General features: G+C 65.4%; 5 protein-coding genes across 7 annotated transcripts; 3 read left to right on the forward strand and 2 right to left on the reverse strand.

The window, feature by feature from the left end:
• The first annotated feature begins 1,090 nt into the window (after positions 1-1,090).
• Positions 1,091-3,231, forward strand: FKBP11 (FKBP prolyl isomerase 11). Its single transcript, XM_040053591.2, is given in 7 exon segments — positions 1,091-1,183; positions 1,185-1,208; positions 1,643-1,708; positions 2,569-2,656; positions 2,746-2,779; positions 2,873-2,942; positions 3,013-3,231. Coding segments are annotated over 7 exon segments (594 nt in total).
• Positions 3,232-3,426: 195 nt separating this feature from the next.
• Positions 3,427-7,314, reverse strand: CCDC65 (coiled-coil domain containing 65). 3 transcript variants are annotated; one of them, XM_040053589.2, is made up of 9 exons: positions 7,261-7,314; positions 5,978-6,105; positions 5,628-5,795; positions 5,384-5,553; positions 5,111-5,249; positions 4,833-5,030; positions 4,188-4,406; positions 3,947-4,099; positions 3,427-3,849 (listed from the first exon to the last, which is right to left on the reverse strand). In XM_040053589.2, exons 2-9 carry the CDS (start codon positions 6,101-6,103, stop codon positions 3,676-3,678), a joined length of 1,347 nt encoding a protein of 448 aa, XP_039909523.1. In that variant the 5' UTR covers positions 6,104-6,105; positions 7,261-7,314; the 3' UTR covers positions 3,427-3,675. The 3 variants fall into 3 exon arrangements, with proteins under 3 accessions (XP_039909523.1, XP_039909522.1, XP_058280266.1); XM_040053588.2 differs by having other exon boundaries at positions 7,223-7,305; XM_058424283.1 differs by lacking the exon at positions 7,261-7,314 and adding an exon at positions 6,796-6,803.
• Positions 7,315-7,532: 218 nt separating this feature from the next.
• Positions 7,533-14,149, forward strand: RND1 (Rho family GTPase 1). Its single transcript, XM_040053584.1, has 5 exons — positions 7,533-7,695; positions 7,782-7,869; positions 9,985-10,094; positions 11,413-11,547; positions 12,920-14,149. Exons 1-5 carry the CDS (start codon positions 7,576-7,578, stop codon positions 13,163-13,165), a joined length of 699 nt encoding a protein of 232 aa, XP_039909518.1. The 5' UTR covers positions 7,533-7,575; the 3' UTR covers positions 13,166-14,149.
• A 555-nt stretch (positions 14,150-14,704) lies between these two features.
• On the forward strand, positions 14,705-22,950 carry DDX23 (DEAD-box helicase 23). The gene is given in 18 exon segments (XM_040053592.2): positions 14,705-14,773; positions 15,325-15,465; positions 15,467-15,528; positions 15,634-15,732; positions 15,847-15,943; positions 16,069-16,134; positions 16,583-16,721; positions 16,801-16,934; positions 17,014-17,126; positions 17,220-17,363; positions 18,010-18,235; positions 18,334-18,479; positions 19,497-19,674; positions 19,761-20,003; positions 20,816-20,967; positions 21,063-21,171; positions 21,267-21,441; positions 22,369-22,950. Coding segments are annotated over 17 exon segments (2,448 nt in total). The 5' UTR covers positions 14,705-14,773; the 3' UTR covers positions 22,593-22,950.
• Positions 22,951-23,288: 338 nt separating this feature from the next.
• On the reverse strand, positions 23,289-27,131 carry CACNB3 (calcium voltage-gated channel auxiliary subunit beta 3). Its single transcript, XM_040053586.2, has 13 exons — positions 27,056-27,131; positions 26,617-26,768; positions 26,408-26,530; positions 26,215-26,330; positions 26,083-26,147; positions 25,972-25,991; positions 25,660-25,740; positions 25,422-25,480; positions 25,222-25,331; positions 24,984-25,135; positions 24,810-24,904; positions 24,576-24,726; positions 23,289-24,265 (listed from the first exon to the last, which is right to left on the reverse strand). Exons 1-13 carry the CDS (start codon positions 27,129-27,131, stop codon positions 23,981-23,983), a joined length of 1,485 nt encoding a protein of 494 aa, XP_039909520.1. The 3' UTR covers positions 23,289-23,980.
• Positions 27,132-27,319: the final 188 nt, after the last annotated feature.

The following is a 27,319-nucleotide window of genomic DNA, read 5'->3' on the forward strand; positions in this document are numbered from 1 at the left end:
CAGGGGCAGTGTCCGTGGCTGTGACACTGGGGAGCCGAAGTGGGGATGACTGGGTGCTCTGGGAGCTGCATCGGGGGCTGCAGTGTGGATGACCGGGGTTCCCCGGTGCGTGGGAGCAGCGGAGCCGGCACCGACGCGTTCCCACCGGCTGGACCGACGGCTTTGTGCGGCGAGGGCTGACCCGGCGCCCCTAATCCCATTAGCGCCCCGGGCCCAGCCGCCAGCCCGGCTTCCCCACCTCTCGGCAACCGAGGCTGGTATGTGGGTGCGCCGGTGGGGCCGGCGTGCCGATGCCGTCGTCCGGGAGCTGCACCCGGCGTCAACGTCGTCACCGTCCTGGAGCTGCACCGGGGCCGGTGACACCAGTGCCGGCGGTGAAGCCATCCCCGCGGGCGGGGTGGGGGATGCAGGCTGCCCAGCGTGTGCCGGTGTGACCCCGCCAGAACCGGGGGGATTCTCTGTGTTCCCGGCTCTGCCCCAGGGGCTGGGTGTCCCCAGGAACAGGGGGTCTGGGGCAGGTTCCATCCCACCGGGCTCCAGCCCCCCAGCCCGGGCTCGGCTTCTCTTGTCCTGCACAGCTGCAGAAGTGCCAGGAGAAGGAATGACCCGCACCTGTGGGGTGCTGGAGAAGGGTTCTGGACCCGGGGCTGGGGGGGTCCGAGGCCCCGGTGGGTGCCGGTTTCCCCGGGCTGTGCTGCCGCCTGCTGGCACCGGCGGCGCCAGGACACCGGGGGCTGCACCCAACCGGTGCCTGGGACGCGTCCCCCGGCCGGGACCCCCGCCCAGACCCTCCGCCTTGACCCCTACTCTGACCCTCACCCGGAGCCCCCGCTCGGTGCGGGACGAAGCCGCCGGGACAGTCCCAGGGCAGGGCCGGACCCAGGCGCCGACCGGGGGTCCCCAAGGAGCGCGGGCACCGGGCACCTCGGTCCTGAGCATCCTCCTGTGCCCCAGCTCCGCCGAGACCCCGAGCAGCTGCGGGTGCCCGTCCCGGGGCCGGTCCCGGTGTGCGGGGGCGGTCCCGGGGGCGGGGCCCGAGCTGGGGGGCGGTCCCGCTCCCGGTCCCCGTTCCTCCGCCGCCGGCCCGGCCATGCCGTTCCCCGCCGCGCTGCTGTTCCTGGCACTGCTGCTGCCTCCGCCGCCGCTCTCCTGCGCCGCCGAGAGCGAAACCGAAACGGGCGCGCCGGGAGCTACGGCTGGAAACCATCGTGAGCCGGGGAGGGGGACGGGAGAACCGGGGCTGAACGGGAGGCACCGGGCACCGGAGACCCACGCGGCCCCCCTTGGGCAGGGAGCTGAGACCGGGGCGGGACCGGCAGGGAACGGGCGGGAGCGGCGGGGGTGGTGCTGCTCGGGGGGCACCGGGGAGCCCGGCCTGGGCACGGGGCGGGGGAGGAGGCACCGAGAGGCCCGGGCCGCGGAGCGGGGGGGAGCCACGGGGCACCGGGAGGAGCGGGCTGCGATGGGGAGCGCACCGGGAGGAGCGGGCTGCGGCGGAGGAACGCGGCGCACCGAGGACGGGCGGCCCGGGTGGGAGCTGGGCTCCGGGAGCGCTCGGAGGGCGCGGTGGGCAAGGGGGCTGCGTGGACCCCGAGGCGCGGGGGGGGTCCCGTCGCGGCTCGCCGTGACCTCCCCGTTGCAGGTGCCCCCCCGCGAGGGCTGCACGGAGCTGTCGGCGCCGGGGGACACGGTGCACATCCACTACACGGTGCGGGCGGGCGGCGGGAGGAACACGTCAGCACTGCGCTCCGGCGGGCGGGGCTGGGGACACCGGCACCGGCTGGGGGGGAATCGGCCGGCACCGGGGAGGGAGGCACCGGGGCGGTACCGGGGGTGGTACCGGGGTGGTACCGGGGTGGGGATGAGGACGGCGCTGGGTTGGACAAGGGGATGGTGCCAGGGTGCCACTGAGGCTGGCATGGGGACAGCCCCAGGATGGGCTCTGGGTGGCACGTGGAGCGGCGCTGGGGTGACACTGGGGTTGGCACGGGCGTGGCTGGCACTGGGATCAACCCGAGGATTACCTTGGGATGGCCCAGAGTGACACGGAGAGTACCGGCACTGGGATCAGCACAGGGATGGCACAAGGGAGCCACAGGGGCTGGGATCAGCACAGGGAGGGCACAAGGAGGGCACAGGGACTAGAATCAGCACAGGGATGGCACAAGGGGGGCAGAGGGACTGGGATCAGCACCAGAGCAGCACTGGCACAAGGTGGGCACAGGGACTGGGATCAGCACAGGGATGGCACAAGGGGGCACAGGGACTGGGATCAGCACAGGGATGGCACAAGGGGGGCACAGGGACTGGGATCAGCACAGGGATGGCACAAGGATGGCACAGGGACTGGGGTCAGCACCAGAGCAGCACTGGCAAAAGGGGGGCACAGGGACTGGGATCAGCACAGGGATGGCACAAGGGGGGCACAGGACTGGGATCAGCACAGGGATGGCACAAGGATGGCACAGGGACTGGGGTCAGCACCAGAGCAGCACTGGCAAAAGGCTGGCAAGGGGCTGTGTCACCAGAGGTGACAGTGGCAGTGACTGTGGCCGCGTTCCCCCACAGGGCACCCTCGAGGATGGCCGGATCATCGACTCCTCGCTGAGCCGGGACCCGCTCCAGGTGGAGCTGGGCAAGCGCCAAGTCATTCCTGGTGAGTGAGGGGCTCAGCGGGAGCGGGGTAAGGGGGAAACCAGGGTAATCCCGGCCAGCCCCACTCACCCTCACCCCACTCTGATACAGGTCTGGAGCAGAGTCTGCTGGACATGTGTGTGGGGTAAGCGCGGACTGGGGACACAAGGGTGGGCAGCGTCCCCTCCTCGCAGCGTCCCCGCCACGATCTGTGGCACCAACGCTCTGACTGTGGCAGGGAGAAGCGCAGAGCCATCATCCCCCCTCACTTGGCCTACGGCAAGCGGGGCTCTCCCCCAGCATCCCAGGTGAGCGCAACCCTCAGGGTCCCCGCGGGGCCTCTGTGGGGTCCCCGCTCAGGCTGCGCCCCCCTTGCAGGTGACGCGGGTGCTGCGGTTCGAGGTGGAGCTGGTGGCTTTGTCCCGGGCTGGTTACTGGCAGAAGGTGGTGAACGAGGTGGTGCCGCTGCTGTGCCTGGGGCTGGTGCCGGCACTGCTGGGGCTCATTGGGTTCCACCTGTACCGCAAGGCCAGCAGCCCCAAGCTCTCCAAGAAAAAGCAGAAGGAGGAGAAGAGGAACAAAGCCAAAAAGAAATAAAACCTCCTTCCCCTCGGCTGCGCCGTGGCTGCTCCTCCTGATTCGGTGATGGGCACGGAGCAGGGGGAAGGGGCTGTGCACTCATCAGCTCCCCGCCTGTTCCAGGGCCTTGAGGGGATCATGTCACACCTGAGCAGGGGGTAACAGACTCAATGAATGCCGGAAATAAGACCCCGGAGCACGTTTTCAGGCAGTTTTGCTCTTTTAAGGCATATCCAAGTAGTGGCAGTCCCTGGAGTCCCCAAACGCCAGGCAGGTCCCTGCTCTGCCAGGGAGCTTCAGCTGCAGCTGGTGGAGCCAGGAAGGGGGTCCTGGTGTTTGACCCCTCCCCAGAGGCTCTTGGGGTTCACCATGCCCAACGTCCCTGAGCGTGGCTCCCCGACCGTGCGGGGCTCATTTTTGGGGGTGCAGCTTTTGCCTGGCGGTGAGGAGGGGGTGAGGGTCTCAAAGCACCTTCTGGTTGATTGTAACCCCTGCCAGGTACCGCTGGAGCTGCTCACGCAGGTTCTGGTTCCTGTTTGCCAGGGCGGCCCGCACCTGCTCCAGCGCCTTCTCCTCCAGCTTCGCCTTGTTGAACCGCTGCCAGAACCTCTCCAGCCCCACGTAGTCCTGCAAGGCCTGGGGGGAGGCAAATTGGGGGTCTCCAGCCTGCCCAAGCACCAGCTGGGTGAACCCCAGGGCCGAATCACAGCGGACTGCGGCGCTGCCTCCTCACCAGTGCCAGGGGCTCGCTGGGGCTCTGCTCCAGGACCCTGCGGGCATTCTGCTGCTCACACTCGGCCAGCGAGGAGGGGTAGAAGGGCAGCACCTTCTCCTCCTCTGTCTCCAGCCTGCGGCACATCTCGGCCAGGCGCAGGATGCGCTGGGCCTGGGGGGGCGGAACGCCAGGAAGGGCGGGTGGGAAGGGACAGCAGGACACACGGGGACATCCCGCGCTCTGGCGCTGCCCCGCTCACCTTCTCCACCACCTGCTGCAGCGCCTTGAGGGTGGCACTGCACTGGCAGGTGAGCGTGACCAGGTGGGCGTGAGCCGTGGCCCTGGCCTGGCTGCTCTGAGCCCGGAGCTTCTGGAGCTTTTGGACAGCGTGTTCCTTGTCCTCCCGTATGCGCTGGCACTGCTCCTCGCTCTCCCGCAGGTGAGCCGCGATCTGGGCCCTGGTGGTTGTGACCATGTCCTGGAGAAACAAAGGGTTGGGGTATCGGGGAAAAATCCTTCTTGGAAAGGGTGGCTCGGCATTTGGAGTGGGCTGCTCAGGGCAGTGGTGGAGGTGCTGTCCCTGGAAGTGCTCAAAAAACACGCTGGGGACGTGGGTTAGTGGTGGCCTTGGCAGCGCTGAGAGAAATGTTGGACTTGCTGGTCTTAGAGACTTTTCCAGCCTCAATAATTCCGTGATTCCATGGCTCAGGCACTGCTCCACCAACTCTTGGGGCGCCCCTGCTTAGCCCAGCCTACTGGCACCTCTTTGCCAGCTCCAAGTTGGACTTGATTGGTCTCAGAGGCTTTTCCAGACTCAACGATTCCATGATTCCACGGAAAATGAGCGGGGGGAATGCTCATTGTGACCCCAACTCCCACAAACCACCCAGCACCCTGGGAAAACCTGGAGGTTCTGCAGCTTCTTCGCCTGCGCATCAATCTCCCAGGAAGTCTTCTCACACTTCTTCTTCAGCCCCTCGAACTCCACCTTCTTCTTGTCTGTGGCCCGGGCGTAGCTCTGCTGGGCTTTCTGGATCTGCTCCCACAGCCCCTCCAGCCTGGCCCCGAGCTGCAGGCGGCTGTACTGCTGCTCCTGCCAGCACTGGGGACACGCAGGTTACACCCCCAAAACCTCCTTTTGCCAGCTCTAAGAGCCCCTCAATGCTCCCTCGAGCTCCCTGCCTTGTTTTTGATGTCGTCCCGGGCGCTCTGGAAGTTCAGCAGCGCCTCGTGCTCGCTCCTGGCGTGATCCTGCTCCGTGGCCAGCGCCATGTCCCGCAGGCAGCAGCTTTCCCACTCCTGCTGCTCCAGGATTGTCCTCCTGCGGGGATTTATGGCAGGGTTTCCCCCCTGACAGAGAAGCTGCGGGGGTCCCCAGCGGGGCCAGGGGAGGCTCGACTCCACCCCAGGAGAGCCCATGGGTGCCACTGCTGCCCTCCTCCTGAAATCCCACACCTCTCAGCCTCAAACTCGGCCTTCAGGGCGCCCACCTGGGCGTTAAACCCCTCCTCCAGGTAGCCCAGGCGGCAGCGCTGGAGGTGCAGCAGTTGGTCCGTGAGGTGCAGGTGGCTGCGCAGGGCTCGGTTCTGCTGCTCCTCTGCTTCCTCCAGCTCCCTCACCAGCGCCTTGGGGAGGTTTTTTGGGGGGCGTCACGGGCGTCCCCTGGCATCGCCCCCCGCCCCGCCAGCCCCGCAGCCACCTCGATGACGCCGTCCTTGCAGTCCATGACCCGCGCGAAGGTCTGACTGAGGATCTCGATGTCCTGGCGCAGCTCCTGGTCCTTGGTCCTGCGCAGGGCCAAGCGCCAGGCCGTGTGGACCTTGTGGAGACCACACTTGCTGCTCTGCTCCTCACGGGATAATTTCTCCTGTGGGAAGCGGGAAAGGGGCAGGAAAAGGGGTCGGGGCTGCCTCTGGTACCAGGGGGTGCAGCAGAACAGCCCCGGCCCTGTGGGGGATGATGGGGGGGCATTTGCTGGGGAAAGGTGATTTGGGGGCTTAGGGGGGTGGATTTTGGAGCCCATTGGGGGGGCTGCAGTGGGGTCCGGACCTGCAGGAAGCAAGTGAGCAGCTCCCGCTTGGTTTTGGTTGCCTCCTCCTCAGCCAGCGCTTGTTTCTGCAGCAGCAGCAGCTCGGCCTCGGCCGCCGTGGGGGCGGCGAAACGGGGTCCTGCCATGGCTGGAGGAGGGCACACGGCGGGAGGGGTCGGGGGGTGCCCGGGCTCTGCGTGGTGGCCCCTCCGGGACCCCCCAAAGCCCATCCCCACCTCCCTCTCCAGCTCCCCCCGCATTATGGGGGACCCCCAGACTCCACAGCCTTCTGCCCAACCCCATCTCCCTCCCCAGGCTTCCCCAGGCCCGTTTCCCCTCGCTCACCCATGACTCCCCCTCCACTTGGGAGCGTCCCCAGACCCCACCAACCCCTGCTCATCCCTTCCAGTGACCCCCCCAGACCCCACCAACCCCTGCTCGTCCCTTCCAGTGACCCCCCAGACCCCACCAACCCCTGCTCATCCCTTCCAGTGACCCCCCAGACCCCACCAACCCCTGCTCATCCCTTCCAGTGACCCCCCCCAGACCCCACCAACCCCTGCTCATCCCTTCCAGTGACCCCCCAGACCCCACCAACCCCTGCTCGTCCCTTCCAGTGACCCCCCCAGACCCCACCAACCCCTGCTTGTCCCTTCCAGTGACCCCCCCAGACCTGTTTCCCATCTCCAGAGCCCTCCCAGGCTCACCCCGCTCCCCCTCAAGTGCACACCGCCCCTCTCCCACCCCCATCTCTGCCTTCGGGGCCTCGCTCCCGGCTCTGGGGTCCCGTTCCCTGGTACCGGTCCCGTTCCCTGGTCCCGGCCCCATTTCCCGGTACCGGCCCCGTTCCCCGGCCCCATTCCCCGGTACCGGTCCCGTTCCCCGGTACCGGCCCCGTTCCCCGGCCCCATTCCCCGGTACTGGCCCTGTTCCCCGGTACCGGCCCCGTTCCCTGGCCCCATTCCCCGGTACCGGTCCCGTTCCCCGGTACCGGCCCCGTTCCCCGGTACCGGCCCCGTTCCCCAGTACCGGCCCCGTTCCCCGGCCCCGTTCCCCGGCCCCATTCCCCGGTACTGGCCCTGTTCCCCGGTACCGGCCCCATTCCCCGGTACCGGCCCCGTTCCCCGGCCCCATTCCCCGGTACCGGTCCCGTTCCCTGGTACCGGCCCCGTTCCCCGGCCCCATTCCCCGGTACTGGCCCCATTCCCCGGCACCGGCCCCATTCCCCGGTACCAGCCCCGTTCCCCGGCCCCGTTCCCCGGTACCGGCCCCGTTCCCCGGTACTGGTCCCGTTCCCCGGTACCGGCCCCGTTCCCCGCCGGTCTCCCAGCAACGGCCGCGTCCCGGGGGGGGGGGCGGAGCCTCCGCGGCACTTCCGCCCTCACCCGCAAGCGCGCCCCCTGGCGGGCGAGAGCGCGCTGGCGCCCCCACGGGGCGGGTCCCGCTGGCTCTGCCTCTCCGCTATTGGCCGGCGCTCCGAGATTCCCTGCGCTAATTGGCTGCTGTGTGCCGCCGTGGGCGGGGTTTGATGCAGTTGGGGTATATTAGGGCGCTGCGGCGGCGGGGCGCAGGGCGGTGGGTGGGTGAGAGCCGGGGGGGTTTCGTGCCGGTTGCCGCCATGCGGGAGCGGAGGCCGGCACCGGCCGCTCCGGCCCGGTGCAAGCTGGTGCTGGTGGGCGACGTGCAGTGCGGCAAGACGGCCATGCTGCAGGTGCTGGCTAAGGATTGCTACCCCGAGGTGAGCCCAGACCGGCGCCGGGAACCGGCAGCGGGGCACCGGCAAAGCGGGACCGGGCGCTGACGCTCTCGGTGGTGCCGTTGCAGACGTACGTGCCCACCGTGTTTGAGAATTACACGGCGTGTCTGGCCAGCGAGGAGCAGCGGGTGGAACTGAGCCTCTGGGACACCTCCGGTACCGGGGGGAGACGCGCGGTGCACGTTTAGGGGGCTGGCGGGGGCTCTTGGTACCGGGTGGAGTGGGGTGATCGTGGTTTTTAGGGTGATCGGGGGGGGGGGCGGTGGATGGGATCGCGGGGCTGCAGTGAGCGGGGGGTCGCTGCAGCGGGCTTGTTTTGGCGTCCCGAGGGTGTTTTGGCGACCTGCAGCGCGGTGGGGAGGAGCGTTGGTGGCCGTGGCGAGGTCTCGGTGGTGTTTTGGGAACCCGGGGGTGTTTCGTGGTCTCCCTGCGGCGGCGGAGGGGAGCTTGGTGATTTAGGGTCGTATCTCTGGGTGTGGGGGGCCGCAGGTGCTCCCCAGGGACCAACCTCACTGTAGGGGGTCTCCGAGGGCTGACCCTCTTCCTTGGGGGATCCCCACGCCGTAAAGCCCCCCCGGGCGGGGTCCAGGATTCTCGCTACGCCCTGCCTGTGAATTGGGAGGGTTACGGGAGATCCCGGTGTTGCCCTTTCCTGGACCACCCCCGTGAGTTTGGGGGGGTTCGGGGCAGCCCTGCCCGGTGCTGCAGTGTCCCCCCTCGGCGGGGGGGGTCCCCGCCGGTCCCCGGTTGCCATGGCGATGCGCTGGCGCAGCCTCTTTGCTATTCCGTGCACGGAGCGTCTGGGCTGCGAAACCCCTCCGAGGCCTTTCGGGGTCGCTGAAGGGTGGGGGGGGGGGGGTCTGGGAGAGGCATCCCGGACCTCCCCCCGCACCCCATTGACCCCCTCTGTCACCCCACCCCGAGCCGCGTCCCCCGCAGTCCCGGGCGCGGTGCCGGTGGCTCCGTGTCCCCAAAGACCCCGAGGGGGTGGCAGCGTGTCCCACCCCGTCCTCCAGCTTCCCCCCGACCCCGACCCCCCCTCGGTGCTGCCGGGGCTCCCCAGAATGGGGGGCGGGGGGGGGTTGTTACATAAACACCGCGGGATCCATTTCCCGCTGCCTCGCCAAGGCGCGATGCGACGCTGATGGGCTGCGGGGACGGAGGTGGCGATTTGGGGGGGGGGGGTCCAGAGCTGTGCCCCTCTCCCCGGCACGAGGGGGGCTGTGACCCTTCAGAGGGGCTCTGGAGCTGTGAGTCCGGGGAGCTGTGTCTGTTTTAGGGGGGCTCTCTGCCTTTTTGGGGGGCTCTTCTTTGGGGTCCATCTTTTTTGGCGGCCTCTGTGTCCCCCTGTCCCTTTTGAGGTGCCGTGTCGGGTTTAGAGGGCTCTAGAGCTGTGCCCCCCTCTCCCTTTTGGGGTTCTCCAGAATTGTCAACCCCCATGCTGGGGCTGTGTCTATTTTTGGAAGCTCTGTCCTTTTTGGGGGGTTCCAAGGCAATGCACCCCACCCCAGGCAGGAGGTATCTTTTTGGGGGGCTGTGTCCCCTTTGGGGGGCTCTAGAGCTGTGTCCCTCTGCCCTTCTTGGGGTTCTCTAGAGCTGTGAGCCACCACCCTGAGCAGGAGGGGAGCTGTGGGCCTTTTAGGGGCTGTGTGTGTTTTGGTGGGGCTCTAGACCTGTGTTCCCCTCCCCAAGCAGGAATGAGGCTGTGTTTGTTTTGGGGGGCTCTGGACCTGTGCCCCCACCCCGTGCAGGAATGGGGCTGTGTTTGTTTGGGGGGGCTCTGGACCTGTGTTCCCCTCCCCAGCAGGAATGGGGCTGTGTTTGTTTTGGGGGGCTCTAGAGCTGTGCCCCCACCCCGTGCAGGAATGGAGCCGTGTTTGTTTTGGGGGGGCTCCAGAGGTTCCCCCACCCTGGGCAGGAATGGGGCTGTGTGTTTTGAGGGGCTCCAGAGCTGTGTTTGTTTTGGGGGGTTCTAGAGCTGTGTTTGTTTTGGGAGGGCTCTAGAGCTGTGCCCCACCCCAGGCCGGAATGGGGCCGTGTGTTTTGGGGGGCTCTGGGCCTGTCCCCCACCCGAAGCAGGAATGGGGCTGTGTTTTGAGGGGCTCCAGAGCTGTGTTTGTTTTGGGGGGTTCTAGAGCTGTGTCTGTTTTGGGGGGCTCCAGCGCTGTCCCCCCACCCCGGTCAGGAATGGGGCTGTGTCCCTTTGCCAGACCCCCTTTCCTGTGTCCCTGGGGTGGGGGGGCTGAGCTGTGACCCCCCTTTTCCCCCCAGGCTCTCCCTACTATGACAACGTGCGTCCCCTGTGCTACAGCGACTCGGACGCCGTCCTGCTCTGCTTCGACGTCAGCCGCCCCGAGACCCTCGACAGCGCAGCCAAGAAGGTGGGGAGGGGGCTCAGGCCCCAGGACATTGTCCCTGTGAGGTTTGGGGGGCTCAAGGATGTGGGGACACTGATGTAGGGGGCATCCCTGTGAGGTTTGGGGGGCTCACAGACACGGGGACACTGACGCTGTGGGGTTTGGGGGGCTCAGAGATGTGGGGGACACCAGCCCAGGAGATCCCTGTAGGGTTTGGAGGATTCAGGGACACAAGGAGACTGACCCAGGCGAGTCCCTGTGGGGTTTGGGGGGCTCAGAGACGTGGGGACACCAGCCCAGGGGTCCCTGTGGGCTTTGGGGGCTGCAGGGACAGGGGAACAGTGATGTGGGGTGATCCCTGCAGGGTTTGGAGTGCACAGGGACGTTGTCCTAGGAGGTCTCTATGGGGTTTGGGGGCTCAGAGATGCAGGGACACGATCCAGGGGGGTTCCTGTGAGGTTTGGGGGACTCCCAGACACAGGGACACTGACGCTGTGGGGTTTGGGGGGCTCAGGGGTACAGGGAGACGATCCAGGGGGGGTTCCTGTGAGGTTTGGGAAGCACAGGGACATTAACCTGGGGAGCCCCATCGGGATTTTGGGGGGTCAGGACGCTGTCCTGGGAAGTCCCTGTGGAGTTTGTGGTGTCCAGGGAGACTGAGCCAGAGGGTTCCTGTGGGATATGGGGACACTGGGGCACAGTCTCCCTGGGGATCCCTTTTGGGGTGCTCAGGGATGTGGGGACACTGATTTTGGGGGGGGCTCAGGAATATGGGTACACTGTCCTGGGAGTATCTCCGTGGGGTTTGGGGGGTCAGGGATGTGGAGACACTGATCTGGGGAGTATCTCCGTGGGGTTTGGGGGGCTCAGGGACATGGGGACACTGTCCTGAGGTGGTATCTCCGTGGGGTTTGGGGGGCTCAGGGATGTGGGGACACTGTCCTGAGGTGGTATCTCCGTGGGGTTTGGGGGGCTCAGGGATTTGGGGACACTGTCCTGAGGTGGTATCTCCGTGGGGTTTGGGGGGCTCAGGGATGTGGGGACACTGTCCTGAGGTGGTATCTCCGTGGGGTTTGGGGGGTCAGGGATGTGGGGACACTGTCCTGAGGGTATCTCTGTAGGGTTTGTGGGGCTCAGGGATTTGGGGACACTGTCCTGAGGTGGTATCTCCGTGGGGTTTGGGGGGCTCAGGGACATGGGGACACTGTCCTGAGGTGGTATCTCCGTGGGGTTTGGGGGTGTGCTGGCGCATGGAGACACCAACCCTCTGGGGTGACCCTCTGCTGAGGATTTTGGGGTCCCCCCCCGTGCCTGAGAGCAGCTCCGTGTCCTCACCCCTCAGTGGAAGACAGAAATCCTGGATTATTGCCCCGACACGCGGGTGCTGCTCATCGGGTGCAAGACGGACCTTCGGACAGACCTGAGCACGCTCCTGGAGCTCTCGCACCAGAAACAGGCGCCCATCTCCTACGAGCAGGTCTGGGGGGGCCCCAGGGTGGATTTAGGGGGGTCCTGACGGTCGTTGGGGGGGTGTCACGGTGGTCTGATGTGGGGGTGGGTTTGGGGGGGATCCTGGTGTTTTTTTGAGGAGTGGGTTTGGGGGTGTCCCGCTCTTTGCAGGGGGTGTCAGTTTGGGGTGTGCTAGTGGTCTCATGTGGGGGTGGGTTTGGGGGGGACCCTGGTGCTTGTGGAGCTGATTTTTGGGGTGTCCCTGTGGTCTGGTTTGGGGGGGTCCCAGTGTTTGCACAGGGGTCAGTCTGGGGGTGTCCCGGTGTTTGTGGGAGTGGGTTTTGGGGGACCCTGCTGTTTGCTGGGATGATTTTGAGATGTCTCAGTGTTTGGGGGTTGGGTTTTGGGGGGAGTCCCGGTGTTTGCAGGAGTGGGTTTTGGGGTGTCTCAGTGTTTGGGGGGTGGGTTTTGGGGGGGATCCTGATGTTTTACAGAGTTGGGTTTTTGGGGAACCCCCGCTGTTTGCTGGGATGATTTTGGGGTGTCCTGGTGTTTGCAGGGTGGGTTTTTGGGGGACCCCACTGTTTGCTGGGATGATTTTGGGGTGTCTCAGTGATTGGGGGGTGGGTTTTGGGGAGGATCCTGATGTTTGCAGAGTTGGGTTTTTGGGGAACCCCTGCTGTTTGCTGGGATGATTTCGGGTGTTTGCAGAGTTGGCTTTTTGGGGAACCCCCACTGTTTGCTGGGATGATTTTGGGGTGTTTTCAGGGGTGGGTTTTTGGGAACCCCCGCTGTTTGCTGGGATGATTTTGGAGTGTTTTCAGGGTTGGGTTTTTGGGGGACCCCACTGTTTGCTGGGATGATTTTGGGGGTGTCTCAGTGATTGGGGGGGGGTTTTGGCAGGGTCCTGATGTTTACAGGGTTGGGTTTTTGGGGAACCCCTGCTGTTTGCTGGGATGATTTTGGCGTGTCTCATTGTTTGCTGGGATGGTTTTGGGGTGTCCTAGTGTTTTCAGGGTTGGGTTTTTGGGGAACCCCCGCTGTTTGCTGGGATGATTTTGGGGTGTGTTTGCAGGGTTGGGTTTTTGGGGAACCCCCGCTGTTTGCTGGGATGATTTTGGCATGCATTATTGTTTGGGGGGTGGGTTTTGGGGTGTCTCGGTGTTTTCAGGGGTGGGTTTTTGGGGAACCCCCGCTGTTTGCTGGGATGATTTTGGCGTGTCTCATTGTTTGCTGGGATGATTTTGGGGTGTTTTTCAGGGGTGGGGTTTTGGGGAACCCCCGCTGTTTGCTGGGATGATTTTGGGGTGTTTGTCAGGGTTGGGTTTTTGGGGTGTCCCCGCTGTTTGCTGGGATGATTTTGGGGTCTCCCCATACCCTGACTCCGGGGCCGCTCTCAGGGCTGCGCTGCCGCCAGGCAGCTGGGAGCCGAGGGATACCTGGAATGCTCGGCCTTCACCTCGGAAAAGAGCGTCCACAGCATCTTCCGGACCGTGTCCGGCATCTGTCTGAGCAAAGCCCCCCCGCAGCCCCCCCGCAGCCCCCCCCGCAGCCTCTCCAAGAGACTCCTGCACCTCCCCAGCCGCTCCGAGCTCATCTCCTCCACCTTCAAGAAGGAAAAAGCAAAAAGCTGCTCCGTCATGTGAAGGGGGGAAGGGAATGACCCCCACCCCTGACACGCGCACGCCTGTGGGAGCCCCCCCCTCCCAAGCCTCTGGAATGGGGTGGGGAGGGGCTGGACAGGGCCCTGGAGACCCCCAGGAAGGAGGACGGGGGGCTGCCGCCCTCCCCTGGCACCATTGCCCTGCCAGCCCCACAGCCTCGGGGGGGCTGCCCCCGTGGGAGGGGGTGTCTGGGGGGTGTCTTCACCTGATCCCCAACCCTGAGGGGGTCCCTGTGGGGTTTAGGGTGCCCAGACCTTCAGGGACATCGACCTGGGATGGTCACTGTAGGGTTTGAGGTGCCCAGACCCCCAGGGACATTAACCCTGAGGGGATCCCTGTGAGGTTTATGGTGCCCAGACCCTCAGGGACATCGACCTGGGATGGTCCCTGTGGGGTTTGGGGTGCCCAGACCCCCAGAGACATCAACCTGGATGGTCCCTGCAGGATTTGGGGTGCCCAGACCTTCAGGCCATCGACCTGGGATGGTCACTGTGGGGTTTGGGGTGCCCAGACCCCCAGAGACATCGACCTGGGATGGTCCCTGTGGGGTTTGGGGTGCCCAGACCTTCAGGGACATCGACCTGGGATGGTCCCTGCAGGATTTGGGGTGCCCAGACCCCCAGAGACATCGACCTGGGATGGTCCCTGTGGGGTTTGGGGTGTCCAGCCCTTCAGGGACATCGACTGGGATGGTCACTGCGGGGTTTGGGGGACGCAGGGACACTGTTCTGGGGGATCCCTGTGGAGTTTGGGGTGCACATCATGGGACTCATCCGTGGGCTCATCCTGTTTTCTGCCCCTTTTACCCCATCCCTCATCTGCTGCTTGGCCCTGGGGGACCCCGGTGGGTTGGGGAGGGGGGATGTTTTATGGATTGTCTTTTGGGGTGGGGGATGTCTCCGTTCCATGTCAGTGTTATTAAAAAAGCTTATTTATTATCAGAAATATAACACCTACCTACGTGCAGCCCTGCCTGGCCCTGTGTTTTGGGGAGGGATCCTGGTTTTTGGAGGATGTTGGGAGTTTGGGGCTGCGTTGGTATCGCTGGTGATGGTGACACTGAGGTGGGGCTGTGCTGTCACCCCTGGGGTGGGGTGACTTTGGGGGGGTGCCAAAAGGGTCCCCCCCATCTCTCTTGCTGCCCGCAGACCCTAAGACCCCCAATCTTGTGAATGAGGATGCAATGGGGCTCTGGGGCTCCTGCAAGGACTTTGATCTGGGGGTGCCTGGGGTGCACAGGGCTGTGGGGACACTGACCTGGGGCGGTCCCCGTGGGATTTGGGGTGTGCGCGGGCATGGGGGGCGCTGACTCGGGAGGGTCCCTCCAACATTTGGGTACTCAGGAGCTCCCTGCGGGATTTGGGGGCTCGGGGACACCGTCCTGGAGGACTCTTTGCGCGGCGGAAGGATCACGGGGCGCGGCGGTACTGCGACGGCGCAGGAGCGCGCGGGGGACGCCGGGAGCTGTAGTCCAATGGCGCGAGGGCTGCCGGGAGCTGGAGTCCCGCGCCGCCCCGGCGTGCCCCGCGGGCACGGCAGACATGGCGGCAGCGGCGGCGGAGCGGCGGCGCTGAACCCGGGGCTGCGGCGGTGAGCGGGGACCGGCGGGAGCGAGCGGGGGGCATTGCAGGAACACGCGAGGGACCTCCTCGGGCACCAGGGGCTGGAGAGTTCTGGTGCCGTGGCACCGGGCAGAGCCCCGGTACTGGGCACCGGAGCGGGGCCTGGAGCGGCGTTGCGCCGCGTACCCCGGGCCTCCCCGGAGCCCTTTCGGGGTCCCCCAGGTCTCCCCGCGACCGCCCCCCGGGCTTCCCTGTGCCCTCCCGGGGTTCTTTCTTCCCTCTTCGTTCTCTCCTCGAGGCTCCCCAGCCCTTCCCGCTCCTTCCTGGGGTTCCTCTGTGCCCCCTCGGGGTCCCCCAGGTCTCCCCACTCCCTCCTGAGGGTCCCTTTGCGCTTTCCCCGGGTTCTCCAGCTCTCCCTGCTTCTCTTTGGCGTCTGTCTCTTCCTTCCTCGTGTGTTTCAACCTCTCCCCGTTTCCTCCGGGAGTTTTTTCGGATCTCCCCGCTCCTTCTTGAGGTTCCTGTGTCTCACAACCCTTCTCTCTCCCTCCCGGGTTCCCCCGCTCTGACCCCTCCCCACAGATGGCCGGGGAACTGGCGGACAAGAAGGACCGGGATGCATCCCCCGTGAAGGAGGAGAGGAAACGTTCCCGCTCCCCTGACCGGGAGAGGGAGCGGGACCGGGACCGCAAAGGCTCCCCAGCCAAGGAGCGGAAGCGACACCCGATCCCGGGACCGCAGACGGAGCCGCTCGCGCTCCCGGTCCCGCTCCAAGTCCACAGAGAGGTGAGGCGGCTCCAGGGCTCCCTGGGTTTTTGGGAAGAGCTTTGAGAGCCCCACGGATGTTGGATGAGGGCTCTGGGGTCATGCTGTGACCCTCCCGTTGCTCAGGGATCGGCGGCACAAGGAGCGGGACCGCGACCGTAGCAAGAAGGAGCGGGACCGGGACAAGGATGGGCACCGGCGGGACAAGGACCGCAAGCGATCCAGGTGGGTCCTGGAGCTTCTGTGGGGGGTTCCTGCTCTCCCCTGAACCCCCTGGAGGTTGGGGATCCCCCCCAGGGCTGTGTCCTGTGTCTTATTCTGATCTGTTTTCCTTGGAAGTTTGTCCCCGGGCAGGGGGAAGGACTCCAAGTCTCGGAAGGATCGGGATGCGCGGAAAGCGGAGGAAGAGGAGGAGAACGCCCTGAAGAAGGAGAAGGTGAGGAGGGGGGCGGGCGGGACTTGGCTGGGAGTGGCTCCAGGGGGATCCAGGAGGTCCCTGGGGAGTGGTTCCAGGGGATTCAGGTCCCTGGGCGTGGTGCTGACATCTGGCCTCGCTTCCAGGCGCAGCCGCTGTCCTTGGAGGAGCTGCTGGCAAAGAAGAAGGCAGAAGAGGAGGCAGAAGCCAAGGTGAGAGCAGGAGCCTCTTCCCTCTGCTGGGAATGTGGGTGTTTGTGGGGACACCGCAGGGAGAACCCCAGGAGGGAACAGGGGACACCGAGAGGGATCACGGGATGGAGCAGGGACACCTGAGGGACTTGGGATGGCACATGTGGAGACCCAGGAGGGAGAGGGGGAGGCCTGTTGGACCCCCAGGAGGGAGCACAAGGACCTTGTGAGGGAACAGGGAAGGCCGAGGGGTCCAGTGAGGGGCAGGAGGGATCCTAAGAGGGAAAGGAGGGTTGGGGGACACCGAGCAGAGAGACCCCTGGAAGGGAGCGGAGAGGTCTGGGGGATTCAGGGAGGGAGAGGAGGAACCCAGGAGGGAGAGGGGAGGAGCAGAGAAGGCTGAGGGCACCCTCAGCAGCGTGGAGGTGGCACGCAGGCCCAGTGTGACGCTGCCTCTCTCCCATCCCAGCCCAAGTTCCTGTCCAAGGCGGAGCGGGAGGCCGAGGCGCTGCGGCGGCGGCAGCAGGAGGTGGAGGAGCGGCAGCGGCTGCTGGAGGAGGAGAGGAAGAAGAGGAAACAATTCCAGGAGATGGGCAGGAAGATGCTGGGTAAGGGCTCACCCCTGGAGCCCCCCACCCAAGCCCTCGGGGCGGGTGCTGGCTCTGAGCCCTTTCCCCTGCTCCCCAGAAGACCCCCAGGAGCGCGAGCGTCGGGAACGCCGCGAGCGCATGGAGCGGGAGACCAACGGCACCGAGGACGAGGAGGGCAGGCAGAAGATCCGGGAGGAGAAGGACAAGAGCAAAGAGCTGCACGCCATCAAGGTGGGCTTGGGGACACCGGTGTGGGGAGGGGTCCCTGGGGAGGATGGAGGGGGTCCCACTGAGCCTGGGGGTCCTGCAGGAGCGGTACCTGGGCGGGGTGAAGAAGCGCCGGCGCACGCGGCACCTCAACGACCGCAAGTTCGTGTTCGAGTGGGACGCGTCGGAGGACACGTCCATTGACTACAACCCCCTGTGAGTGCTGGGGTGCCCCTGGGGTTTAGGGGTGTCCCTGTGGGGTGCAGGGCAGCCCCCAGCCCTGCTCCTGACGCTCCCACCCCGCTCCAGGTACAAGGAGAGGCACCAGGTGCAGCTGCTGGGCCGCGGCTTCATTGCCGGCATCGACCTGAAGCAGCAGAAACGGGAGCAGTCGCGGTTCTACGGGGACCTGATGGAGAAGAGGCGGACGCTGGAGGAGAAGGAGCAGGAGGAGTGAGGTTTTGGGGATGCTGGGAGGGTGCTGAGGGCTGTGGGGGGTCCTGGCTGGCGTAGCGTGGCTGGGATGTGGAGCTGGGCTGCAGCAGGTCCAGCAGGAAATTGGCAGAAGGGTTCCTGAGGCACAGGGTGAGCCCTGTCCCCTTTCTGCTTCCTCACTGGCTTTTGTCATCCCTTTGCTCACTTTGCTCTCATCCCTCTCCCTCATCTCCCTGTCCTCATCCCCATTTCTACCATCCCCTTTCCCTCTCCCATTTCCCCTATTCCCTTTTCCTTTACTGTCTTTTCCCTATCCTGCTTTCCCTTTTTCCCTCGTTCCCTTTTTCCCTCGTTCCCTTTTTCCCTCCTCCCTTTTCCCTCCCTCCTCCCTTTTTCCCCATCCCACTTTGCCTGTCCCTCTCCCTCGTCCCCCTTTCTTCTTTTCCCTCGTCCCTTCTTTTTCCCTTCTTTTTCCCTTCTTTTTCCCCTTCTTTTTCCCTTCTTTTTCCCTTCTTTTTCCCTTCTTTTTCCCTTCTTTTTTTCCCTTCTTTTTCCCTTCTTTTTCCCTTCTTTTTCCCTTCTTTTTCCCTTCTTTTTCCCTTCTTTTTCCCTTCTTTTTCCCTTCTTTTTCCCTTCTTTTTCCCCTCTCCCTCCCTCCGGCCAGGGCGCGGCTGCGGAAGCTGCGGAAGAAGGAGGCCAAGCAGCGCTGGGACGACCGGCACTGGTCCCAGAAGAAGCTGGACGAGATGACGGACAGGGACTGGCGCATCTTCCGCGAGGATTACAGCATCACCACCAAGGGCGGCAAGATCCCCAACCCCATCCGCTCCTGGAAGGACTCCTCGCTGCCCCCGCACATCCTGGAGGTCATCGACAAGTGCGGATACAAGGTGGGCACGGAGGAGGGGAGCCGGGAAAAGGGATTTCTCAGGGTTTTGGAGAGGGGGAACGAGGGAAGTTCTGCTCCCAACCTGCTCCCCTCCGGCAGGAGCCGACCCCGATCCAGCGCCAGGCCATCCCCATCGGGCTGCAGAACCGCGACATCATCGGCGTGGCCGAGACCGGCAGCGGCAAGACGGCGGCGTTCCTGATCCCGCTGCTCGTGTGGATCACCACGCTGCCCAAAATCGACCGGTGCGCGCTGGGGACGCTGCCCGTGCCCGGCGGGGAGCCGCGGGGTGACGCCGCACAGGGGTCGGGACAGGGTGGCACTGTGAGGGTCACGGGATGGGGTGACAGGGTGACACTTTTGGGGGGTTGAGGCAGGGTGATAGGGTGACACTGTCAGGGAATTGAGGCAGGGCTCCAGGGTGACACTGCACAGGGGTCGGGACAGGGTGGCACTGTGAGGGTCACAGGATGGGGTGACAGGGTGACACTTTTGGGGAGTTGAGGCAGGTTTACAGGGTGACACTGCACGGGGGTCGGGACAGGGTGGCACTGTGAGGGTCATAGGATGGAGTGACAGGGTGACACTTTTGGGGAGTTGAGGCACGGTGATAGGGTGACACTGCACAGGGGTCGGGACAGGGTGGCACTGTGAGAGTCACAGGATGGGGTGACAGGGTGACACTACACAGGGGATTGAGGCAGGTTTACAGGGTGGCACGGTGGAGGAGATGGGGTGACACTACAGATGACTCAGACAGGGTGGCACTGTGAGGGTCACAGGATGGGGTGACAGGGTGACACTGTCAGGGGATTGAGGCAGGGTTACGGGGTGACACACTGGAGCTGTGAGGTGACAAGGTGACATTTTGGGGGGGGTTGAGTCAGGTTTCCAGGGTGACACTGCACAGGGGATTGAGGAGGGCTCTAGGGTGGCATGGTGGAGGAGATGGGGTGACACTACAGATGGCTCAGGACAGGGTGGCACTGTGGAGGTCACAGGGTGACACTACACAGGGGATTGAGGCAGGGTTACAGGGTGACACTGCACAGGGGTCGGGACAGGGTGGCACTGTGAGGGTGACAGGGTGACACTGTCAGGGGATGGAGGCAGGGTTACAGGGTGACATGGTGGAGCTGTGGGGTGACAAGGTGACATTTTTGGGGGGTTGAGGCAGGGTTCCGGGGTGACACGGTGGGAGGGGATGGGGTCACCCTGGAGGGCACACACGTGGCACCGTGGGTGACACAACCACACTGCAGCATCGAGGAGTCAGACCAGGGGCCCTACGCCATCATCCTGGCCCCCACCCGTGAGCTGGCGCAGCAGATCGAGGAGGAAACCATCAAATTCGGGAAACCCCTGGGCATCCGCACCGTGGCCGTGATCGGCGGCATCTCCCGCGAGGACCAGGGCTTCCGCCTCCGTATGGGCTGCGAGGTGAGCGCGGGGAGCTTGTGGGGGGGTCCCAGGGGGGGCTGCTCGGCCCAGGGCCGCCCCCACCGACCCCCCTGGGCCCCCCCCAGATCGTCATCGCCACGCCGGGCCGGCTGATCGACGTGCTGGAGAACCGGTACCTGGTGCTGAGCCGCTGCACCTACGTGGTGCTGGACGAGGCCGATCGCATGATCGACATGGGCTTCGAGCCCGACGTGCAGAAGATCCTGGAGCACATGCCCGTCACCAACCAGAAACCCGACACCGACGAGGCCGAGGACCCCGAGAAGATGTTGGCTAACTTCGAGTCCGGGAAGCACAAGTACAGACAGGTGGGTGTGGGTAAAGGGGGGGGCGCTGGGAGGGGTCCATGGGGTAGGGAAGGACGATTTGGGGTTTGGGGGAAGGGGTTGAGGGACTGGGAGTCGCGTTTCTGCTCTGTGGAGGAACGTTCTTGTCTCACAGTGGATGTTCCTGCCCTGTGAGGGGTGATTGGTGCCCCACAAGGGGACATTTGTCCCCTTTTTGAGGGACAATTCTGCCCCTCAGGGAAAGGTCCTGCCCTGCAGGAAGATATCACTGCTCCATGGGCAATGTTCCTGCTCCATGGGGGATCATTCCTTCTCTTCTGGAGTCGTTCCTGCCTCATTGGGGGGGTTGCTTCTGCTCCGTGGGGGACGTTCCTGCCCCACTGGGGTTGTTCCTATTTCATTGTGGGATGTTCCTGCCCCACTGGGGTTGTTCCTGTTTCACTGTGGGATGTTCCTGCCCCACTGGAGTTGTTCCTATTCCATTGTGGGATGTTCCTGCCCCACTGGGGTTGTTCCTGTTTCACTCTGGGATGTTCCTGCTCCATGGAGGGGAACATTCCTTCCCCATCAGAGTCATTCCTACCTCGCTGTGGGATGTTCCTGCCTCATGGGGGATGTTCCTGCCCCACTGGGGTTGTTCCTATTTCACTGTGGGATGCTCCTGCCCCACTGGGGTTGTTCCTCTTTCACTCTGGGATGTTCCTGCCCCACTGGGGTTGTTCCTATTTCACTGTGGGATGCTCCTGCCCCACGGGGGATGATCCCAGCCCCACTGAGCTCATCCCTTCCTCCGGTGGGGGACGTTCCCGCCTCACTGCCCCGTTCCCTTGCAGACTGTCATGTTCACAGCCACCATGCCCCCAGCAGTGGAGCGCCTGGCCCGCAGTTACCTGCGGCGCCCGGCCGTGGTTTACATCGGCTCCGCCGGCAAACCCCACGAGAGGGTGGAGCAGAAGGTTTTCCTCATGTCCGAGTCCGAGAAGAGGTGGGCAGCGCGGGCTTCGGGGTTGGGAGGGTGAAGGGGATTCCCTGGGGCGCTTCTCTTTGCCCAACTCTCTTCCTCTTCTCCCTCCTCTACAGGAAGAAGCTCTTGGCCATCCTGGAGCAGGGCTTCGACCCGCCCATCATCATCTTCGTCAACCAGAAGAAAGGCTGCGATGTGCTGGCCAAGTCCTTGGAGAAGATGGGGGTGAGTTTGGGTTTGGGGGGGATCACCCTGAGCCCTGTCCCCCTCAATCCTCACTGGGGACTCCCTGATGTGCCCCCCCATTCTTCTTCCCACAGTACAATGCCTGCACCCTGCACGGTGGGAAGGGCCAGGAGCAGCGGGAGTTCGCCCTCTCCAACCTCAAGGCCGGGGCCAAGGACATCCTGGTGGCCACGGACGTGGCCGGACGCGGCATCGACATCCACGACGTCTCCATGGTGGTCAACTACGACATGGCCAAGAACATCGAGGGTGAGTGAGGCTGGGGGGCACTGAGGCAATGGGGCACCCAGGGGCGTGCTGCCCGTGCTGGGGGTGCTTGGCCCTGGTGTCACCTGCACTGGAGGGGATTTGGGGTTTGCCCAACCCTGGTGCTGCAACACTGAAGAGGCTGTGAGGTTGCTCAGCCTTGGTATTGGGTGTGCAGGGGGTGCCTGGGCCTGGTGCTGCCCTCACCAAGGGGGTTGTAGGGGTGCCCAGCTCTGGTTCTTGGGGTGTGGAGGGAGTGCTCAGCCCCAGTGCTGAGGGTGTCAGGGGGATACTGGGGGTTCCTGGCGTTGGTTCTTGAGGGTGTGGGGAGTGCCCAGCTCCAGTGCTGAGGGTGTGAGGAGTTCCCAGCTCCAGTGCTGAGGGTGTCAGGGGGATACTGGGGGTTCCTGGCGTTGGTTCTTGAGGGCGTGGGGAGTGCCCAGCCCTCGTTTTGAGGGTGTGAGGAGTTCCCAGCCCAGTGCTGAGGGTGTCAGGGCGATACTGGGGGTTTCTGGCATTGGTTCTTGGGGTGGAGGGAGTGGTCAGCCCCAGTGCTGAGGGTGTGGGGAGTGCCCAGCCCCAATGCTGAGGGTGTGGGGAGTGCCCAGCCCTAGAGCTGAGGGTGTCAGGGGGATATTGGGGGGTTCCTGGCATTGGTTCTTGGGGGTGGAGGAGTTCTCAGCCCCAGTGCTGAGGATGTGGGGAGTGCCCAGCCCTGAGGCTAAGGGTGTAAGGAGTTTCCAGCCCCAGAGCTGAGGGTGTCGGGGGATATTGGGTGTTCCTGCCATTGGTTCTTTGGGGTGGAGGAGTGCTCAGCTCCAGTGCTGCCACACCCAGAGGGCTCTGGGGTGCCCAGCCCTGGTACTGGGAGTGCAGGGGGTGTCTGGCCCTGGCACTGCCTGCTCTGAGCCCTTCATTTCCCCCTTCCAGATTACATCCACCGCATTGGGCGGACGGGCCGAGCGGGGAAGAGCGGTGTGGCCATCACCTTCCTCACCAAGGAGGACTCCACCGTGTTCTACGACCTCAAACAGGCCATCCTGGAGAGCCCCGTGTCCTCCTGCCCGCCCGAGCTGGCCAACCACCCCGATGCCCAGCACAAACCAGGCACCATCCTCACCAAGAAGCGGAGGGAGGAGACCATCTTCGCCTGAGGCTCCTCTTCATCGCCCCTCCGGGGACAGCAAGGCTGCCAGGACTGGTCTGGCCGTTCTTTTGCCAGCTCCTTGTGCAACCCAAAGGACTGCCCGCGTGCAGAGAGACTGGGTCTGGGATTATCCCAAAATATCCCCCCCTGTTTTCCCTCCCCACTTTCCCCATGGAGCAGAGGAGCTGCTGGAAGCTTTTGGGGGCCGGTCCCACCCTGCAGCCAGGGTGGGGGTGTTTTTTGGGCTGTCCTGGGAGCTGTCTGCACCTCATCCTTTGGGTTTTTGGGGGTTTTTTTTTGTTTTTTGTTTTTTTTTTGTAGCTGAAGCTCCAGGCCGCAGGAATAAACCGGCAGCGGCGTCGCCAGCGTCGCCTCCTCGTCCTCTCCCTTGCCTGGGTGCCATTTCCCAGCCCCTGGCTGTCACCTCCCGTGGAGACAGAAGCCAGCAGTGCCCAAGAAAGGAGCACCTCGAGGTGCTCAGCGCCCACCAGCGCTGTCCCCCCCTTACCCAGCCCAGCTTCCCCCAGGGACACGGACACCAGCGCCTCTGAGCACTCGTGTGTTTCTGAAACCGATTACAGGGAAATCAGTGCTTTCTACAAAAGAAATTATAACAAATCTGTGGCCCCCACCCCGTCTCCCCCCCCCTCCCCACCAGTGACGGCCCCGTGGCAGGGGCTCAGCCCACGCCAGGACCCCCCCGGCCGCGGGCGGTGGGCGCTGTATTTACAGGACTCTGTGGTGACGTGCGGTGACGGCGTCGGGACAGCGGGTTCGGGGCGGCGGGTGCAAGCGTGGAGCAGCCCCCTGCAGCCCCCCGAGTCTGTCCCGGGAGCGGGGCTGGGGCGGCTGAGCTGACCGGGGCTGGGGGGAAGCGAGTGGTGTCACCCGCTCCTCCCGGGGGTCCCATGCAGGGGTGGGGAGGGGGCAGGCCGGGTCCCGGGGTGCGGGGAGGGGGGGGGGTGAGCAGGCACCTTCCCTTTCTTCCTCGGGTCTCTGCGGGGTGGGCGATGCTGCTACAACCGCCCCACCTCCTTTACCTCCCCTTTCTGGAAGGGGGAGGCACCCGCTCTCCGTGGCAGCTGCCCTGCGGAGGATGAGCCAGCCCGGGATGCAGGGCCCGGGGAGGGGACACTGAGGCAGGGCGAAGGCGTGTGTCTGTCCCCGGGATCCCCAGGGCATCCTGGCCGCCACCCCCCCGCGCTGTGCTTATGGCTGAAGAACGTGCCCGGGGGCCCGGGCCAGAGGAAGCTGCCGGTGCGGAGTTCGATTGTCTGAGCACCCCCAGCGCGGGGCTGGGGCGAGGCGGGGAGCGCCCGGGGTTATTTTTTGGGGGGTGAGGGGGGTGGTGTCGGTTTCCAGCCGTGTCTCCCCCCCACCCCCGCCTCCCCACCCCTAGTAGCTGTCCTTGGCCCAGGGCCGGCTGCGCTGCCAGTTCCTGTCGTGGTTGCGCTCGCTCGGGCGCTCCGGCGTGCCGGGCCCGCTGCCGTGGTGCCGGTGGGGCTGGTACAGGTCGGGGTAGGGGTCCCCGTACTCCTCCTCCTCCTCCAGGTGCCGCGAGCTGCGCTGTGATGTGGCTCCCCAAGGCTGGGGCGAGGTGTCCCCGGCCTCGTCCGATGGCATCAGGCTGTCGTGCTCCAGCGGCGAGTGCTCGCCGCGCTCCCCCAGCAGCTGCTGGCCCTGCGGGCAGGGAGGGGCTGCGGGGGCGGCTGCGGGTGCTGGGTCCCCGTGGGGAGCAGGGAAGGGGCTGTGTGACCCCCACCCCTTCCCTGGAGCCCTGTGCCAAACTATCCCTGCGTGTCCCCTGCAGCCTGGACACCCCAGTGCTGGGGGGGGTCCCCGTAAGGAGCACAGAATGGGGCTGTGTGTCCCCAAATCTGACCTGTGCACCCCTGTACCATGGGGACAGGGTCGGGGGCTGTGTGTCCCCCCAAGCCCTCCCCTGTGTGGCAGTTGTCACTGGGGAGCAGGGAGGGGGTCTCGGGGTTACCTGCAGGCCTGGCAGTCCGGTGGGCGAGGGGACAGCGTGGGGGGCGTGTGGCGGGTGGTGCGTGGCGCGCCAGTAAACCTCCAGGTACTCGGCCAGGTGCTCGCAGGCGTCCTCCAGCTGGTTCTCATCCAGGATCACATCGAAGAGCTCCTGGAGGGGAGGGTGAGAGGGCTCGGGGGGGGCTCAGGGCTCCCCCCAGGCAGCCCCAGGACGGGGGGACAGCCCGGCTCACCGGGGGGACACTGCACCAGCTTGTCGGCTGCCATCATCTGCACGTTGAGGTGCTTCACCTGCGACTTGCCCCTGGACTTGATGAGCCGCTGCAAGACCTGGGGAGGGGACAGGGGAGTGACAGCACGGTGGGGGGCAGCCAGGGCCCCCCCTCCCAGAGCCGCGGTCACCCCTCACCTTGGGGGAGGACACCTTGACGTAGACGATGATGGGTGCCAGGGAGGTCTTGGCCAGCTGGGCTGGGTGGTTGATGGTGTCAGCGTCCAGCACCACCAGCTGCAGGGACTTGGCCAGCTCGAAGATGCGCTCGATCTCGCTCTGCACCTCAGCTAGGGGCACACCGGGGGGGCCGTGTAAGGCCGGGCTGGCCCTGGGAGGGGGTCCCTGCACCTCCAGGGTGAGCCTGGCCCCTCACCGATGCTGGAGCGGGTGGTGGAGCGCTCCAGGATCGCCTGCTTGCCCAGGTTGTTGAGGATGGAGCGCTTGGCCAGGGACAGATCAGCTGTGATGTGGGTGATGGAGATCCTGAGGAGCACAGGGGACACAGTGAGCACCTGGGGACCTGCAGGCCGTGGCAGGATGGGGGGGGGGTGCTGGGTGGGCTGAGGGTCTCACCTGCCGTCGAATCTGTGCTTGAGGAAATCGAAGAGGGCTTTCTGCATCATGTCGGTGACCTGCCGTGGGGCCGCCGGCCCGGTGAGCCGCGGCAGATGGCACCGGCGGGGAGGTGGCAGCTGCTCCGCGCCCCGCCAGCCGCCCTCGGCCCCACCATCTGCCCGCTGCCCGCACACAAGGGACGAGGGGCACAGGACACCACCCTGAGGGCACAACGAGGCCACCCCCTGCCCCGTACCTCGTATCCTTTCAGTGAGGGCCCCACCAGCACCACGGGCCGCATGGAGGGCACCACGTCGTAGGGTGGGATGTGCTGCGTCTGCAGGGGTGCACAGGGGGGTCTCAGTGCCCTGTGCTCCCACCCCCAGCCAGGAAGGGGTCAATGAGCCTATTCCAGAGGCTCACAGCATCCTGGAGCCCTCCCAGCCCCATAACCCGGGAAGAGAAGGGGGGGGGGGGGGTCTCTGCTCCCAGCCCACCCCAGAAACAGCTGCTAATGGCTCTGCCTGCAGCCCCCTCCCCAGCCCACAGCCCTGCACCTGGGACTCACCTGCTTCTGCTTCTGCTTGGCTTGGGGAGAGAAGAGACAGAGGTTGGTGACAGTGAAGTGGGGACACCCTCGGGACGCCCACGGTTCCCCCGGGCCAAGATCCGCCCTTACCTAAGGAGGGGGGAGGCGATCGCCGGCTCCCGCTGTCGCCGAGGCCCGAGGCATTGCCAGCTCTCCTAGGGAGGAAGGGGGTGAGGGGGTGTTGGGGGTCCCGGAGTGGGGCCAGGGGGGTCCCATCCCTACCTGGCTTTCTGCTCCTGCTTGAGCCTCATGGCTTCCAGGCGCTGGGGGCTGGGGATGAAGGCGATGTCCCCCCCCTCCTTCACTAGGCGCCCGATCCACCAGTCATTGCTGTATTTCTGGGTGAGGACAGAGCAGAGGTGAGACCGGGGGAGGTCTCTGGCCGTGAACAGACCCCTCCAGCACCTCAGCTGACCTCCTTGATGTGCAGGAAATCTTTGGCTTCGAAGTTGATGGCGGCTCCCTGCACCGGGCACTCCTCATCCAGCGCCCCGCAGTAGCTGACATTGGTGCGCACAGCGAAGGCGACCGGCTTGTGCTAAGGGTTTTTTTGGGATGGGATCAGCACCCCCCGGACCCTGGCAGCGACCCCGGGCCGTGCCCTGGGTGTTTCCCCATCCCTACCTTGGCCCTCTCGAGCTGCTGCTGAGCCTGGCTCTCCACCTCGCGCCGGGCGCCCTCACGGTCCTCTTCCAGGGACACGTCGGAGTCCAGGGATGGGCGGCTGGTGTAGGAGTCCGCCGAGCCCTGGGGGAACGGGGCTGAGTGCCGGGGGGCTGCGAGGGGAACCCCCGTGCTGAGCCTCGGGAGGAGGGGACCCTACTGTCCCCGGGGTGCAGGGTGGCGTCAAGCCGCGTGTGTCATGTGGCATCACCCAGCACAGCTGCCTCAGGGGGCAGCCCCCACGTGCTGGGGGAGTTACCGGGGAGACCCCCGGCAGCCCCAGGGATGGGGAGATGACCCCAGTCACCCCGGCATGTGGATCTTGCCTCTGCCGCTCCCCACCCTGGGGTGCTCAGCTCAGCACCCCCGGCTCCCCCCTCCCCGCCGCGCCGGTATTTACCCACCGCCCGCTGCGCCTGGAACAGGCGCAGAAGCTGCGGTGAAATATTTATAGGTCCCTGGATGTGGCTGAGCATCGTCCCCCCCCCCCCCCACCCCGCGCCTCGAGGCCCCCCGGGCCCTGCCGGGCTGAGCTCAGCGCCGCCGCCCCCCGCTATCCCTCACATCCCACCCCGCTCACACCGGGGGGAGCCCGGACACCCCCCGAGCCCCCCCCGCCCCCCCCCGCGGGCAATATGGTTGCCCAGCACATCCCCCCCCCCCC

This window comes from Hirundo rustica, assembly GCF_015227805.2.
Source record: "Hirundo rustica isolate bHirRus1 chromosome 30 unlocalized genomic scaffold, bHirRus1.pri.v3 SUPER_30_unloc_BUSCO_126329at7742, whole genome shotgun sequence".
Classification (NCBI taxonomy): Eukaryota; Metazoa; Chordata; class Aves; order Passeriformes; family Hirundinidae; genus Hirundo; species Hirundo rustica.